This window comes from Eubalaena glacialis, chromosome 1, assembly GCF_028564815.1.
Source record: "Eubalaena glacialis isolate mEubGla1 chromosome 1, mEubGla1.1.hap2.+ XY, whole genome shotgun sequence".
Taxonomy (NCBI): Eukaryota; Metazoa; Chordata; class Mammalia; order Artiodactyla; family Balaenidae; genus Eubalaena; species Eubalaena glacialis.
Window position 1 is genome coordinate 34,131,714 of NC_083716.1, and position 17,083 is coordinate 34,148,796.

The 17,083-nt window shown below is 42.6% G+C and overlaps 1 protein-coding gene across 3 annotated transcripts in view; it reads left to right on the forward strand.

Annotated features, from left to right (window-relative positions):
- The window catches only part of MYOF (myoferlin), a 586,741-nt gene that overhangs the window by 418,828 nt on the left and 150,830 nt on the right, over positions 1 to 17,083 (forward strand). The window contains exon 1 of one of the 3 annotated variants that reach the window (XM_061169799.1): positions 9,675 to 9,944. The exons of 1 other annotated variant lie outside the window; for it this stretch is intronic. In XM_061169799.1, the coding sequence (XP_061025782.1) occupies positions 9,857 to 9,944 (88 nt within the window). In that variant the 5' untranslated portion in view covers positions 9,675 to 9,856. Of the gene's footprint in view, positions 1 to 9,674; positions 9,945 to 17,083 lie in introns of those variants that run through there. One more of the 3 variants, XM_061169723.1, reaches the window with a different exon arrangement.

Here is a 17,083-nt window from a genome sequence, read left to right on the forward strand (position 1 = left end):
GGTTTAGCCATACATATTCATACATCCATTCCCTTTCAGATTCTTTTCCTATACAGGTTATTACGGAGTATTGAGCATAGTTCCCTGTGCTACATAGTACATCCCTGGTGATTATCCACTTTACATATAGTAGTGTACATATGACAATCCCAACCTCCCAATTCATCCCTCCCCTCCTCCTTTCCCCCTTGGTAACCACAAGCCCGCCCTCCAAGTCTGTGAGTCTGCTTCTGTTCTGTAAACAAGTTCACCTGCATCACTTTTTTAGATTCCACATATAAGTGATATCATATGATATTTATCTTTCTTTGTCTGACTTACTTCACTTAGTATGATAATCTCTAGGTCCATCCATGTTGCTACAAATGGCATAATTTCATTCTTTTTTATGGCTAAGTAATATTCCATTGTATACGTATACCACATCTTCTTTATCCATTCATCTGCTGATGGACATTTAGGTTGCTTCCATGTCTTGGCTACTGTAAATAGTGCTGCAGTGAACATCGGGGAGCAAGCCTATTTTATCAACTGTAAATTTTATGAAAGCTAAATATCGATGAAGTATTTCTGATGAACATTTTGTGTCCCAATTGAGATGTGTGAAATACACAGCAGATTTCAATGACTAAGCTTTTTAATATTATTACATGTTGAGACAATAATATTTTAGATATATTAAGTAAAATAAAATATATTAAAATCAATCTTACTATTGTTTTTTACTTTCTTTACTGTGACTATTAGAAAATTCAAAATATAAATGTGGCTGCTGTTATGTTTTTATTGAACAACACTGGTATGCACACAATAAATGTTCTCTAAATGCAGGATGAGAAGAACCTGGTAAACTCTTGCCTCCTTCCAATCCACTTCGCAGGGATTTTTTGAAATAATGCAGATCTGATCATCTAACCAAATCCCCATTGTGTCCTCTCAGGCCTAGCAGGCCTAGACTGACCTCCCCAACCTGGTGTCAAAGGCCCACATTAGACACCCTTCATTCCTTGACCAGGCAGGTTCCTTCCTGCCTCAGGGCCTTTTCACAGGAGGTCCCCCCTGTCTGGAATGCTCTAGCTGTTGCCTCCTTTCCTATCTCCCAGATCTCAGCTCCATCCTCCCTGCCTAAGGGAAGGCTTCCCTGCCTCCCAAGTAAAGGATTTCCTCTCTTTACCACGGATTTCTTCAAAGGCTTCACTCCAGCTATAATTGCACATTGAATCATGAGTGATTCTTTGATTGGTGTCCCTTTCCCTCATTCCACTGTAAATTCCTTGAGGAGTCTGTCTGATTTTGCTCACCCCCATATCCACAGTACCTACCATCACAGTGCTTGAACAAATTAAGTAATTAATAAATATTTGTTCAGGGAATTCCCTGGTGGTCCAGTGGTTGGGACTCAGCGCTTTCACTACCGGGGGCACGGGTTCAATCCCTAGTGGGGGAACTAAGATCCTGCAAGCCGCGCAGCGCGGCCAAAAAATAATAATAATTTTTAAAATGATAAATAAATATTTGTTCAATGAATGAATGAATTGATGGGGGTCTCTTCTGCCCTAGACTACTGTGGAGAAACGATTTGTTTACTCTCCTCCTTTCTGTTATCGATATTCCTTAACAGGCACCAAAAGCATCGGTTTACAGCCCAGCCCCTTCTCGGGGTAGACCCACTGCTCTTTCCTGAGTTAGAGTTCCTCTCCAACCAGGAAGGGCTGCATTTTAAATCGGTAAATAGGGAGACCCCCTCAATATCTAACTGAGATTATAGCAGCTCTATTAGTGACATATTTGAAAGCCATTTCAGGGGCAGGTTGAGCAGATTTTCTCTGACTGGCTAATGTCATATAGGAGAATTCTCATTAGCCAGTCAGTGATGCTTCCTGACTTGGTTCTCAATTCAGGGTATATCCTATTTGGAAAGGGCAGCTCTCCAGACATTGACTGCTCTGCCTGTTTTAGCTTCTTTTAAAATTTAATTTTAAGTCTATGGGGTTATTAAAATGTTTCATTTGTATTCAGAGAATTGGTATGCAATTCAGTCATTTTGCTCCCCTGCTGGAAAATGCATCTCTAATAAGTCCCCACTGCCACTGAGGCCTGGCTTAAGGAATTAAGAGCAGAGGTTCTAGGGGCTTCCCTGGCGGTGGTCCAGTGTTTAGGACTCCACGCTTCCACTGCAGGGGGAAATGAGTTCGATCTCTGGTCGGGAAACTAAGATCCCACAAGCTGTGAGGCCTGGCCAAAAAAAAAAAAAAAAAGAGCATGGACTCTAGAGGAAGACTGCCTGTGTTCAGATCCCAGCTCCGCTTGCTGTGAGAACTGGGCAAACTACTTAACCAAATTAGGCCTCAGTTTCCTCATCTGTAAAATGGGGATGGTGAAATAGTGCTTACTTTATAGGACAGGGCAGTGGAAGGATTAAATGAGACAAAATAAAATGCTTAGAATAGCATCTGGCGTGTAGTAAGCACGTGGTAGATGTTAGTTGTTATTAACAGAGCAAACGAGGCTCTCTGAGCTGGGGCCTGCCTGCCTGCCTAGGCTCACTGCTTAACTGTTTCCCCTCGCACATGATCTCCCACCCACATCAAATGGCTTGAGGTTCCCATTGCTCACCATGTTTATTTGTCTGACTGTGTTTCAGATCTCTCTCTCTCTCACACACACACACACATACACACACACACACACACACACACACAGACATCAGTCCAACCACTAATTCTCAGTCCAGCTGTCACCTCCTCCAGGAGCCTACCCTGCTTGCCCACGCTGCCCTGTTGACACCTGCTCCTCTAGCATCGTGCTCACTCCATTGTGCTGCGATTTCCTGTGAGCTTCTTGCAGAGAGGAAATGTGCCTTATTCGTCTTTGTAGTTAGCATCATACCTGGCACCAAGTAGACTTTCAGTAAGTGTTTGCTGAATAAATGCACGTGTGCCTGAATGAATCAAGATTCTTACAGAAGAATGACTGGGAAACATTTGTTTATCAAACATTTTGATAGGAATTATTGTTTCCATAAAAGTGAATACAAGGCTTAAGAGGATCCCACTTTTCTCCATTCCATTTTTTCTAGGTTTATTTTAGAAAATATGCTCAAGTAAGTTAACACTTACTTGGAGAAGGTCAGATTCATTCCTGTCTTATATCTAGCTCCTCCAATTGCCTTGAATAATGATAATATAATGATGCCAAATGTTATGAAATATTTTATCCCCTCCTTCCCCCCCTGTAGACTTAAGTCACTGTCAGGCACTTCTTAAAAGAATGAAATTTAAATATACTATATATTAAGTTATTTTAAAATAGCATCCGCCTTTATGCAAAACCCTATAATTAAACTACTAAAACATAGTATTTTAGCTCTAAAAAGCACTCTAGTTATCAACTGAAATAATTCTTAAAGAAGCGTTTCAGCAAAAAGATTTTAACAATGGACCCTCTGTGTGTGCCAATTTGAAAATTTCTGTTAGGTAATATCTAGGATTCTGTGAAACTGGAATTGGAATAAGATATTATGAATATGTCTTCATTTCTCTTCCACTAAATCCTCTTGGCCACCCCTCTTACTTTGTTCCTCATGTCTAGATTTTTTGCTAAGTCTCTCCTCTCCCTTAAATATTCCTTTCTCTATCCCTTTTGCCTCAGTGTAGGCGCAAGGCCACTCACCTAGATCAATGCATGAGTTTACTTGATGAAAAAGGTGAGGATAATGAAAGAGCAGAATGTGTGCTCTCATCTGAGGGCCAGCTGGAAAAGGAGTAGGGCTCAGAAGACATTGGGTTTGAATCTTGGCTCAAGTTTTTAACTCTTCTGAGCCTCAATTTCATCAGCTGTAAAGTGAGCCCGGGAGTCCTAGCTCCCAGAGTTGTGGAGAGCAGTGGACGATAGACACGTGAGACCCGGCACGTGGTCTCCACTAGCTGGGAGCTCCATCAGGTCCGAACTTTGGCTTATTCTTGGCTGAAGCCCCAGCAGCTGACACATGGTACTTGTAGACTCTCAAATATTTGTTGAACAAATGGACATATTATTAATGAATAAACGTTTGATCATTCTGTGTGAATTTACTCTTAACTCTAACTCTTACTCTTCCTTGATTTTTCCAGGAGGAAATATTTTTCCTTAAGTGTTTTTCTTACAGTGTTGATTGGAATCTTACACATTTATATCTAAAAACTGATTGTATGAGGAAAACAGGCCCTGTTAGCTTTTTATATTTGAACAAAGCGGAAGGGAAATCTCCCATCCTTTTCTTCTCCTTCCCTGTCTTCAACTATAACACTAGTGAGTGTGTATCCACGAAAAAAATAAGGACTGTCCAAAGAGAGGCCACCAGGGACTTCCCTGGAGGTCCAGTGGTTAAGACCCCACGCTTCCACTGCAGGGGGCACGGGTTTGATCCCTCGTTGGGGAACTAAGACCCTGCATGCTGTGCCGGTGCAGCCAAAAAAGAGAAAAAGAAACAGAGGCCACTGGGATGGAGGAACTGAGGGGTTAGCCCCTTCCCAGGCTCACAGGGTATAGAGAGAACTCCAGTAGCCACCAGAGACTGACTCTGTTACATTCTTGGCACAGGAAGCTGGAGAGCTCAGAGGACAAAGTCCTTGAGAGCAGATAGTAATCAGGGCTCTGGTTATGATGCACCCAGGCTGGTGTATTTGTCTCCAGGGTGTGTGGAGGCTGCAAAGCATGTTGTAAGGGATACATTCCAATAGAGTGTGGCAGGAAAATTCACAACCAAACTACCTGGTTTGGATCCCAGCTCTTCCGTTTATTAGCTATAACCTGAACAAGTTACCTAATCTTTTTGTGTCTCAGTTTCCTACGCTCATAAAGTGGAGGTTATTATAGAGCCTACCTCATAGGGTTGTTGTTAGGACCAATGCAGTTGATAAAAATAAAGCCCTTAAGACAGGAGCAGCCTGCTGAACTGGGCTCCAGGGCGCTGTTGTTGCACCAGAGGTGGCAGGAAGAGGGTAAGGCTGGATGGTGCAGGTGCCGGTTGTGATGGTGTGTGAGCATACATGCATTGCCTTTGTGTGCAGCTCTGCAGTCTCTGAAGAACAAGTTCACGTTCCCACCACTGAATCTTCTCCACCCAACTCCGAACACACACACACACACACACGCACACCCGTGCACGCACACACGCTCTACAGACAGGTTGGTGTAAAGTCATTCTGACTGGCAGCCTCTGAGCACCTCCTCCCTTCTCCAAACACCACCCACCTTACTTCTGCCACTGTCTCCCGCTGGGCTCAGGTCTTAAAGCTCCTCCTTCCCTCTTACTACCCAGTGAAACACAGCTCGTGGCTCTCCCTGGAATCTGAGCCTCAACGCTCATGACCTTGCTCCACAGCATTCCCTGATGTCAGGAGAGAAGCTCTGAGGCTAGGCCACACCCCTTGGCCACCAACTTTTCTACCCCTTAACTTTAAGTTACTACTTTCCAAGTATCCTAACCTCTTTCTCCTCAAATATTTATTTCTGAGGATGAGGATAATAGTGTTTCCTTCCAGGGCTTCCCTGGTGGTCCAGAGGCTAAGGCTCTGCGCTCCCAATTCAGGGGGCCCAGGTTTGGTCCCTGGTCAGGGAACTAGATCCCACACGCCCCAACTAAGAGTTCGCATGCCGCAACTAAAGGTCCCGCGTGCCGCAACTAAGAAAAGACCCTGCATGCCACAACTAAAGATTCCGCATGCTGCAACTAAAAGGTCCCGCATGCCGCAACTAAGACTCGGCGCAGCCAAATAAATAAATAAATAAATAAAATAGTGTTTCCTTCCACAGCAAAGCCATTGCAAGCTTGTTAAGAGGAGGACTGGTCCTTTTACTAGGTTCTACTTTTACTGGTTAGCTCATTCTCTCCTGCCTGTGTTTATTCAAAGTTATATAAATCAGTGCCAAATAGAAGACTCCAGGAAATGCTAGGAATTGGAAAGTTAATCTGTTTCAGGGCTTACTTAACAACTTAACAGAATCCTGCTTTTGGATATATTACATCAAACATACTCAAAGGTACCTTATGCTGCATTTAAAAAAATATATATATATATTTTGATGTAAAAACCTTGAAAGGATTTTTAATAATTACATTGTTGAAAATTTGGGTTATGATTAACGAACTTATGACAGGTTGTGATTTCTTGGTGGTTATCATGCATCCTCAGAAATTCATTTATAGTGTGAAAATCTAAGTACAAGTTCTTTTCAACTGAGATGAAAATTTTATGAATACTAAAAACTTACCAATTAATGAAACAGGCATTTTGTTTTGCCCATACACTTTTTAAAAAAATTTTAATTTATTTTTTATTTATTTTTGGCCGCATTGGGTCTTTGTTGCTGTGCTCAGGCTTTCTCTAGTTGTGGCGAGCGGGGGCTACTCTTTGTTGCGGTGCGCGGGCTTCTCACTGCAGTGGCTTCTCTTGTTGCGGAGCACAGGCTCTCGGTGCGTGGGCTTCGATAGTTGTAGCATGTGAGCTCAGTAGTTGTGGCTCGCAGGCTCTAGAGTGCAGGCTCAGTAGTTGTGGCGCACGGGCTTAGTTGCTCCGCGGCATGTGGGATCTTCCCGGAACAGGGCTCGAACCCATGTCCCCTGCGTTGGCAGGAGGATTCTTAACCACTGCGCCACCAGGGAAGTCCAATAAAGGAAATATTGATAAGTTCAATAATATTAAAATTACAACCCACAAAGCACTAGTATTCAGAGCACATAAACAGCTCCTGCAAATGAGTAAGAAAAACACAGAGTACCCAATAGAAAAATCCACAAAATATTTGAATAGGCATGTCATAAATTAGGAAATGTAAATATGAAAATGTATGAAACCTCATTCGTAATCTGAAAAATGCAAATTAAAACTCCAATGAAATATTACATACTCACCCTATGGGCAAAATTTAAAAATCTAACATTGCCAAATGTATGAACGGGAAGTCTCATACACTGTTGGTGGGAGTGTAAACAGTACAATCACCGTGGAAAACAATTTTGAATTACCTAGTAATTTTGAAAATATGCATATACCCTTTGATCCAGCAATTCCAGTCACAAGTTAGACCCGAAATGCGCTCATGCACATTTGTACCAGGGAACATGTACAAGCATGTTCAGAGTAGCCCTGTTTGTAATAGCCCCAAACTCTGAATAATCCAAATGTGTATGAACAGTGGAGTAATTAAGAAAATGTGGTACACTCATACAACGGAATGCCATAGAGAAATGAGAGTAAACAAAGTAGAGTTATATGGATGAATCTCACAATATAATGTTGAAAAAAAAAGAAGCCAAACACAAAAGAATTCACACTTATATTCCATGTCTATAAAGGTCATAATATGTCAAAGAATTCATACTATGTGAATATGTGCATGTATGCATGTATATACACATAGGTACAAATATATGTATATAATGTTCATAATGTATAAAATAATTCATATGATCATAATCAAGCAAATCAAACTATTTGGGGGATTAAAAACTATAAAGAAAAGCACAGAAATTATTACTATAAAAATCAGGAAAATGGCTACTTATGGGGGGAAGGAGGTGGCTGTGATGGGGCATGTGAGGGACTTCTGGAGCGCTGGCAATGGTCTCTGTCTTGACCTTGATGTTTGCTCGTTAAACTGACACATTTATGTTGTATGCATTTTTCTGTAAATATATTTCACAATGAAAAGGAGAAATAAAAACCAGCTCCAAAATACAAACATAATGTTGTCTATATTCCACTAAAATATATACTGTTTTAGTCTACATGTCCACTAAATACAATAATGTATATGACATTGGGTTTATTGGTTCTTTATATAAGCCATTGAGAAATTCACTGAGACAAAAGAATTCTTGCAGGTAAACCACACTTTTTCAATGCACTTGAAGTGTTTGCTTACAGATGGGTCTTCAGAAGCAAAAGAAAGTCCTACATTTTTTCATTCTCAGTTTTAGCCTTTTCTTCTGAAACGCAATGAGATCCTGATGTAATCCCAACTTGCATTAACGGAAATGCTATGAAATGCCATGAGTAAGGATGAACTTCTGGTTGTGGATGTGTGGAATTTACTACGTGCTTTTTGCCAGGCCCCGCACTTAGACCTTGATCTTATGACAATCTTCACCTTCATTTTACAGGTGAGATAACTGCAGAAGAGAGGGATTTACAAACTTGTAAGGTGACATAGCTCAAGAGTGATGAAGCAGGGACCCACACGCAGGTCTGGCTGACTGCTATCCCCAGGCCTCTTCTAGTGATCTTTTTTTCTTTTTCTTTCTTTCTTTCTTTCTTTCTTTATTTTTGCCTGCTTTGGTTCTTCGTTGCGCGCGGGCTTTCTCTAGTTGCGGCGAGTGGGGGCTACTCTTAGTTGCGGTGTGCGGGCTTCTCACTGCGGTGGCTTCTCTTGTTGCAGAGCACGGGCTCTAGGGTGGGATCTTCCCGGACCAGGGCTCGAACCCGTGTCCCCTGCATTGGCAGGCGGATTCTTAACCACTGCGCCACCAGGGAAGCCCTCTTCTAGTGATCTTAATCACCAGGCTACACCACCTAACACACCCTCTAGGCCATAAAGACCTTTTCCTTGGCCAAACTTTAGTTAAGTTCCTGAACTTTCCCCTAGGCCCATCTGTGTATTTCCTTGTAAAATTTAGTTTTAGTGAGAACCTTGCTGAGTCAGTTTAACCAGAACTCCCCTCCCTCCGTATCTGATCACTCTGTACCTTTTGGGGTGCCTCGTTCTCCACCATCACCCAGGTAATGTCTCGTCACCCTGACCTATGTTCAGTAAGAATCCTGTTAGGTCGGTTGAGCCAGAATCCCCTTTTCCCCCTGATATTTTCTTCTGGTAATTTCCCTCCACTGACCCCCAACCTGCTCTCTGGCTATAAATTCCCCCTTGTCCATGCCCTATTCAGAGTTGAGTCCAAATTCTCTCCTACACTGAAAGATTCCTCCCCTTGAATAAAGTCTTCCTTACCCACTTTAACAAGTGTCATCGAATATCTTTTTCTTTAACAAAGGAAAGGAAGACACTGCTGCGGTTTAGGTCGTGAAAGAGTGGAGAACTCCATTTTCACTAAAGACGGCTAGCAGCTTTTGATGGACCAGGAAAACTTCGGTCACCAGCTCTCACCTCGTAAGGATTTTCAAAGAAGTCCTATGGCGAATCCTTTTGTGACTGAAAAGGGTCAGCCCCCAGGACACTGATTTTGTAAACCGCGATTACCACCTCCGGATTGGGCTTGCTTGAAATACTCATTTATTTCTCTGCCATACAATAGGGGGCACCCTTTAACTGATTAAAAACAAATTGTTTTATAACTTGTTGCTGCGTGCGTGAGTTCCACAGCAGGAGAGAAGAAATGGCAAAAGTAAAAAAAAATTTTTAAATGACGCAGTAAAGTTTTAAAACTCCATGAAGCTCAGCAAAGAATGGAAGGGGTAACAGAAATCCAATTAATTGGGTTTCACGAATTTGTTGCTCTTAGCTGCAGCGTCTTAGTGGTCTCTTGACCTGTCCACATTTATTAGCTCCAAATCCTTTTCAGTTTCATTTGTTGCCCATAATTATTTTTAGCTGAGGTTTTGTCCTTTTCACTCCCACATTTCCCGAATTCTTAAGTGGGTGCCTGCGGCGCTGCGGAGAGTCTGGCATTTGGGTATCAGTTTACACGTAACGTTCAGTAAATACAGTAATCCTTCAGGGACCCACCCATCGCCTCTCCTCCTTCCCTCTTCGCTGGAGAAGTCTTCCCCCGCCTTCTCTCCCGGGCGGCGCGGCCGCGAGCTCCAGAGCCCGTGTCTTCTTAACTTCGTTGCTGAAATTTGCTTTCTGCCCATTGAGAGCCATGCTTCGAGTGATTGTTGAATCTGCCAGCAATATCCCTAAAACGAAATTTGGGAAACCGGATCCTATTGTTTCTGTTATTTTTAAGGGTAAGGACACGTTTTCTTCTTTTTCTCCAGTCCTGTTTTGGAATGTTAGTTTCTTGGGTCCCATTCTTTGAAAGTCTGCGAATGATCAAATCCTCTGCGGCTTTAGCTGGAGTTTGTTACCTGTTCAGGTCAGGGGAGAGGATGGATTTCTGTGGAAGGCATTTTCCCCAGGGCTTTGAGACCCATTGAATGACCTGATGTTTTAACTCTAATAATGTGATTTCTATAAGCCCCTGGAGGGAAAGATGTACCAAATTTCAAGTATCAAAAAGGTCTGTGTTGGTTCAGATTAAGAGTTTCAGCAGTCTTGTATGCACTTTTTATTTCCTCTGCCTGTGAGAAATGGGTAAAGGAGGGAAAAGCACAATTAGGTTGTTCCAGGTATAATTACTCCGTAAAACAGACCCCTGCTGCTTTTATTGTCACTGGGCTTCTGGGAGGTGGAGTAAAGTTATTATTTTGGCTTGTTTTCATGTTAATTTGTGCCTTTTTGTAATTGTTCTTCATCTATCCAAAGTTGGGGTGTTTTGTTTTTTTGTCTGTTCATTGCTGCTCCGTAGCTTTTAAATTGCTTTAAATGAACTCGGAACAATGCAAGTCTGAAGTTTTGGGCATCTAGTTTGGACTTGCTCAATGACCTTGGGCATGTGACCTCATTTCTCTGGATGTCAGTTTTCTTTTGTGCAAAACAGGTGAGGGGGGTTTAGACTAGACCATCTTTACAAGGCTTACTGTAATTCCAACAGGTTATTTTTCCTGACATTTGATTGCAGTGGAGGGGGACAGGAGTGGTTGGAGTGATGGCACACTCCCAGCCATTGTAGGTGATTCTAGTTTTGGCTGGAGTGGTGTGGCTAAAGCTGAATTTAGGAGCTTTATCATTTTCTGTTTGTCCAAGGTCATTGGTAAGATTGCCAGCTCACTCCTTGGTAGGAGGAATGAGAGGGAGTGAGAGGGGAGGGCAGAAAAAGTGGGAGCCTTGATGGGTATGTGGTTCCTGACCACACCTCAGCGCATTCTCTCTTCCTCCAGGAACCTGACTACTTCTCCCTTACGGTTTCTGAGTAATCTGTGCCTTTCTCTTTTCTTTCGTCCATTTTATCTCTGTTTCTTTCCTTAAACCTCTCCCTCTGAGATGAGCAGGAAAATGCCAGAAATGAACCCCAAAGCTGCCAAATGATTGTTTAGTTAAAAAAAAAAAAGATCTGGGGGTCAAAAGTTGGATTCTTAAAGGACAATGTAGTTTGAGAATCTGGTTAGTGGACATCATGTAGTCATGTTATATCAGAGTTCATTTGCATGTATTCTTTTAAAAAATATTTTTCTCTTTAATTTAATTTTTAAATTTATTTTTTCTTGCAGTAACATTGGTTTATAACATTTTATAAGTTGCATGTGTACAACATTCTATTTCTACTTCTGTATACACTACAACATGCTCACCACCAAAAATTTAGTTTCCATTCTTCACCACACAGTCGATCCCCTTTACACATTTTGCCTTCCTCCCCATTCTTTCCCGTCTGGTAACCACTACTCTGTTCTCTGTATCTACAGGTTTGTTTTGGTTTTGTTTTGGTTTGTTCATTTGTTTTTTGTTTGTTTGTTCTTTATATTCCACATATGAGAGAAATCATATGGCATTTGTCTTTCTCTATCTGACTTATTTCATTTAGCATAATACCCTCAAAGTCTATCCATGTTGTTGCAATGGCAAGATTTCACCTTTTTTTGTTTTGGAGTAGTATTTCCATTGCTTATATATACCATATCTTCTTTATCCATTCATCCATTGATGGGCACTTAGGTTATTTCCATATCTTGGCTATTGTAAATAATGTTGCAATGAACATAGGGGTGCACATATCTTTTCAAATTAGTGTTTTTGTGTTCTTTAGATAAATGCCAGAAGTGGGATAGCTGAATCATATGGTAGTTCTATTCTTAATTTTTTGAGGAATCTCTATACTGTTTTTCATAGTGGCTGCACTTATTCACATCCCCACCAACAATGTATGAGGGTTCCCTTTTCTTTACATCCTCACCAACACTTGTTATTTCTTGCCTTTTTGATAATAGCCATTCTGACAGGTGAGAGGTGATATCTCACTGTGGTTTTATAATTTTTTTTTCTTGAAGCAGCTACATAATAGAGACATAACATGAAAAGTTTGTTTCCTTCACCATTGACATGTAAAGACATGTAAAAATATGTTGGGTTCAGTCTGGTGATGTCATGGGGCAAGTCATATAGGTTATAATGGAATTAAAATTTAACACTATATTGAAATCTGACTTGTTATTTGTCTGGAGTGTATATGCATTGGTCAAACTTTTAAATGACTAAAAGTATGTCTGCCTTAGCTATGGACATAAACACTCAACTGAAAGTGAAAAACTTCAGTTAAGGTGGGCAAATATAGGCTATCTAAACCATTACTTTTGCTAGGTTATTTAACTTCAGTCTGTTTTCCAGTCTCCTTTCGTAGTATCAGTTGAGCAGTAAAGTCATTCATTCATTCATTCATCTGATAAGCAACCCAATGGAAGAAACAACTCAACTTAGAGTAGGAACATCTGGACTCTGGCTAATATTGACAAAATAGCCGGTGACCCAGATTTAATCACCCACGTCTCAAATTTCTCAGCTGTGGAATCATGGGAACTGATCTTGAGATTTCTTCCAGCTTTAAGGTTTTATAATTTTACAGTTCCATGTACTGAATAACTGCGCTCAGCAAGGTATGGAAGGCATTGCCTTAGGCACTAAAGCAGTTATAGTAATGAATATGGCATTTTTCTTGCTTTCAATCTATTCCAATGGTTTAAAACACTGGTGATGGCAAACCCTTTCCAGGAGTGCCTTCCAGTTTTGAGCACTGGGTAAGATTAAGTAACATTGTTCTTTTTTTTTTCTTTTATTTTTTTTTATTTTTGGCTGCGTTGTGTCTTTGTTGCTGCATGCAGGCTTTTCTCTAGTTGTGGTGAGCAGGGGCTACTCTTCATTGCGTTGCGCGGTCTTCTCACTGTGGTGGCTTCTCTTTGTTGCGGAGCACGGGCTCTAGGCATGCCAGCTTCAGTAGTTGTGGCTCGCGGGCTCAGTAGTTTTGGTGCATGGACTTAGTTGCTCCACGGCATGTGGGGTCTTCCCGGACCAGGGCTCAAACCCGTGTCCCCTGCATTGGCAGGCAGATTCTTAACCACTGCGCCACCAGGGAATTTGCTAACGTTAAGTTCTGATAGAACTGAGGATACTGATACCACCATATATCCATCAGTGGGAATGGAGCAAAGCTGGATGCACTTCACGGGGTGGCGTGGGGGAGAGTGGGGAGAGTAGGATGTAAAAAGCCCTAACAGAGGATCAAGGCAGCACCGAAGAAAGCCCCTGAGTTTACTGAAATGTGTACAATTTTGCCTCTTGAGTACATAAAACAGCAAGGTCAGGCAGTAAGCAACACTTCTCAAGCTGTAGGATGGTGGGAAGAATGGCCAAGCGATGGGAGTGTTAATGGTGATACCTGTATAGACAGTGAGGCCCCCTGTTAGACTGTAGTTGGGAATGTGCTGTACTGACAACCAACTGGTTTAGAGTTGACCTCAGTCTCTTGTGTACAGTCGCCTTCGGAGACTGAACTTCTTAGGACCTAGTATGAACCAGGAGGATTTGGGGGTTACTGGAGTCCCTGTGGTGTGGATGTCATTGATACTTAGCAGTGCAGAAGGAGATTATGGAAACCACAAAACCCACTTGATTTTTCATGTTCTTTGGGTTCACCAGGTTCCGAGAGCCAGCTCTGAATCTTAAGATCAGAGTGCCTGCCAGCCAGAGGTGGCCATTTTCCCTTGAGTTTCACGCAGACAGCCAGGCTGTGAGACTGAATCTAGCTGAGATTAGATTAGACAGACTTCTGAGGCTTCTCTCAACGTGAAGACTTTGTTTTTTGTTTGTTTTGTTTTGTTTTAATTAATTAATTAATTAATTTTTGTCTGCGTTGGGTCTTCGTTGCTGTGTGCGGGCTTTCTCTACTTGCGGAGAGCGGGTGCTACTCTTCGTTGTGGTGCGCGGGCTTCTCATTGCGATGGCTTCTCTTGTTGCGGAGCACGGGCTCTAGGCATGTGGGCTTCACTAGTTGTGGCACTGATGTTGAATATACCTTTTAAAGGTTGACCCTGGAAACAATGCCCTGGCAAGAGATTTGAGACATCTTAGTGCAATAAAGTCATTGATTCTTGGTCCTGAAAGGGACCATCAGAAGTCCGCCATGCTCCCTTCTTTCAGGAAGAATTACGCTTAATATTCTCTCAGGTGCTTTGTGGATGAGGCTTGGCAAAGGGCCACTTCACACATTTCTAACGCTGAGTGCCTAACACCTGCTACCCAGGGGCAAATCGGTGTCGTGCTACTTTTTGCTTTCTTGATCCTGGCAAGAAAAATGTGAAGCTGCCAGTTTTATGTTGAAAATTCATACATGAAGCGTTCAGTGGTCTGTAAGGCATAATGCATCTGCTGTGATATGGCAGCGGTGACCTTACCTACTTTGTAATTTCTATTGAACAGCTGTTCTGTTGAATAGGGGTGTGCTTTGAGTGGGTCTGAGCAGAGTTTTCACTCAGAAACAGCTGCTTAGACATCTGACACCTTAAGCCTTATCAGCTAACTTGGCCTTAGGCATTAGGATACAAAGCCTATTGAGCATGAGGGTACCAAAGCCCTGGGCTTTGGAGCCAGGGAGCCCTAGGAATGAGGATCCCAATTCTCACCTCTTACTTCCTAAGTGCTCATGAGCTAATGAATTAAAACCTTCAGCTTCAGAGTTCTTAATAACACCTCTTACCTTGCAGGGGTGTTTGAGGATTAAATAAATACACATGTGAAATTGCACATGGGAATTCCTAAACTTCCTTCCCTATTTGATAACGTTTACTTTTATGGAGCCCTAAAATGTGCCAGACAGTATATCAGAAATCAAGTCTAGAAAAATATGTATAACATGGTTTGGTCTTCTAGGGAAGCAACTGGTTGGAACACAAGAATGAGTTACAAACCAGAATAGACATGCAAAAATTATAATGCAAAAACAGATGGAAGAGTGAAAAGCTCCATGGACAAGGTGTCCTTGAGTTGGTCTTAAAGGATGAGTGGAAATTTGACAGAAGTAATGAAAAGAAAGACATTCTAGGTTTGGAACAGCACCAAAAAAGGCCGGGGAGCCACGGGCCTGTGGGGTGAGGTTGACAGAGTAATCTGGTGTGATTGGGATTGCGCTTTACTCGTAAATCACTGGGGGGCCACTAGGCTGCATTGTGGACAGATTAGTTCTAGTCAGGTAGACTAATTAGATGGTTTACTAGTTGAGGCAAATGCTTTCCAGGGCAGAGGGAGCTCATTCCAGGGCTAGAATGAGAAGGCAGGAGCTAATGTGAAAGATACTAAGGAAGCAGCCCAATCGAATTAAATGAATAAGAAAACCTTGCTGGGCAGGCCAGTTGGGCCATCCTTCCTCCCTCTCTTCTGTAAAATAGGACATGAGGGTTAGGGTTAGGGAGTGTTTAGCCTGTGCATGCCTGCAGGGCTGGGTGGGGTGTCTCTGCCAGAGGCCGGCCTGAGGGCATTAGCTACCTGAGACTGGAGAGGGAGGCCCCTGAAGAGGTAGAAGAAAGGCACAGAAATAGAAAGTGATACCAAAGACACATTTTGCTATTCTCCCAAAAGTCAAATGGGGAGCATTTCCTCAACCAGGCTGAGCTGTGGTCTCACTCGCATAAGGTCCTTCTCTCCCAACCCAGTTGTCCCACCTGAGGGGTAAAGTGTCATGTCAGCAGTTGTTGAATTGCAAGGAACTCAGGTTTGCTCAAGTTTTTCCCCTAAAGTTAGAGAGAAATTTCCCAGAATACAATCATGGGCCTCACCTGTCGGACAGGGAAGGCTTTGCTCTTGCTCCCCAGGGGACTGTGTGCCTCGGGCCTCCACCCTTCCCTGCACTGCATCCGTCTCCTCTCTGCACATTGGCTGCCTTAGTGGGGACTCTTACCGCTGCTCCCTTGCAGTTAGCAGCTTGCATGGGGCTCTGGGTTACCACGGAGATGACTTGGTCCTGATTCCACATCTGCTACAGCATCCGTGTCTCTTAATTGAGATGCTTGAGACCAAGACTCCAATTGGTTCAGTTTTGGTCTCACCCCTGGTCCAATCAGCTGTGACAAGGAATACAGAATCCCCGGACAGACAAGGTGGATCCTACACAAGGTAAGCTTCTGAGGGCCGAGAACATGAAGCATCCAGTTTATCTCCCTCCAGTTTGGGGATTAGACCTGCTTCTTCCCATCTTTAAGCTGTAATCTGACCCCACCCCCACCCCTCCTTTAAGGAGCCCCCTTTCTTTGTAATCAACACATTACGTGAAAGGGGATGAACTTTGGACTGAGCAGAGTTTCACTCCTGACTTTATCACTAGGAGCTAAATCTTTGGGGCAACTATGTTTCTGAGCTTTTCTTTCCTTGCCTATAAAATGGGGAGAATTACACGTACCTCACAAGGGTACTCTTAAGGATCAACGGTGATAAAACACTATCACAGTGCCTGGCACGTAGTAGTTATATGGCAAATGCTCATTTCCTCCCCCTTTTATGCCTGACTCCTTCCCCACTGCTGGGGGTACATACAGAACCCTGGGGGACATCTGAGGGGTGGCCCAGGCTTACATGAATAAATGGGATGCCCTTCAGCTGTGGCGCACAGACAGCTTGAAGGCAGAGCCCATGTCTGATTCATCTGTGAGAGCACATGATAGCCTCTCAGCTAGGCATATAGTAGGTTCTTTTTTTTTTTTACTGGTGCTCTAATGTACATAGCATAAAATTTACCTTTTAAATCATTTTTAAATGTACAGTTCTACTTTCTGTCTCTCTGATTACTCTTAGGTACCTAGTATAAGTGGAATCATGCAATATTGATCCTCTTGTGACAGGCTTATTTCACTTGGCAGAATGCCTTCAAGTTTTATCCATGTTGTGGCATGTGTCAGAATTCCCTTCCTTTTTTAAGGCTAAATAATATTCCATAGTATGTCTCTGCCACATTTTGTTTATACATTCGTCCACTGATGGACTTGAGTTGCTTCCACCTTTTAGCTAT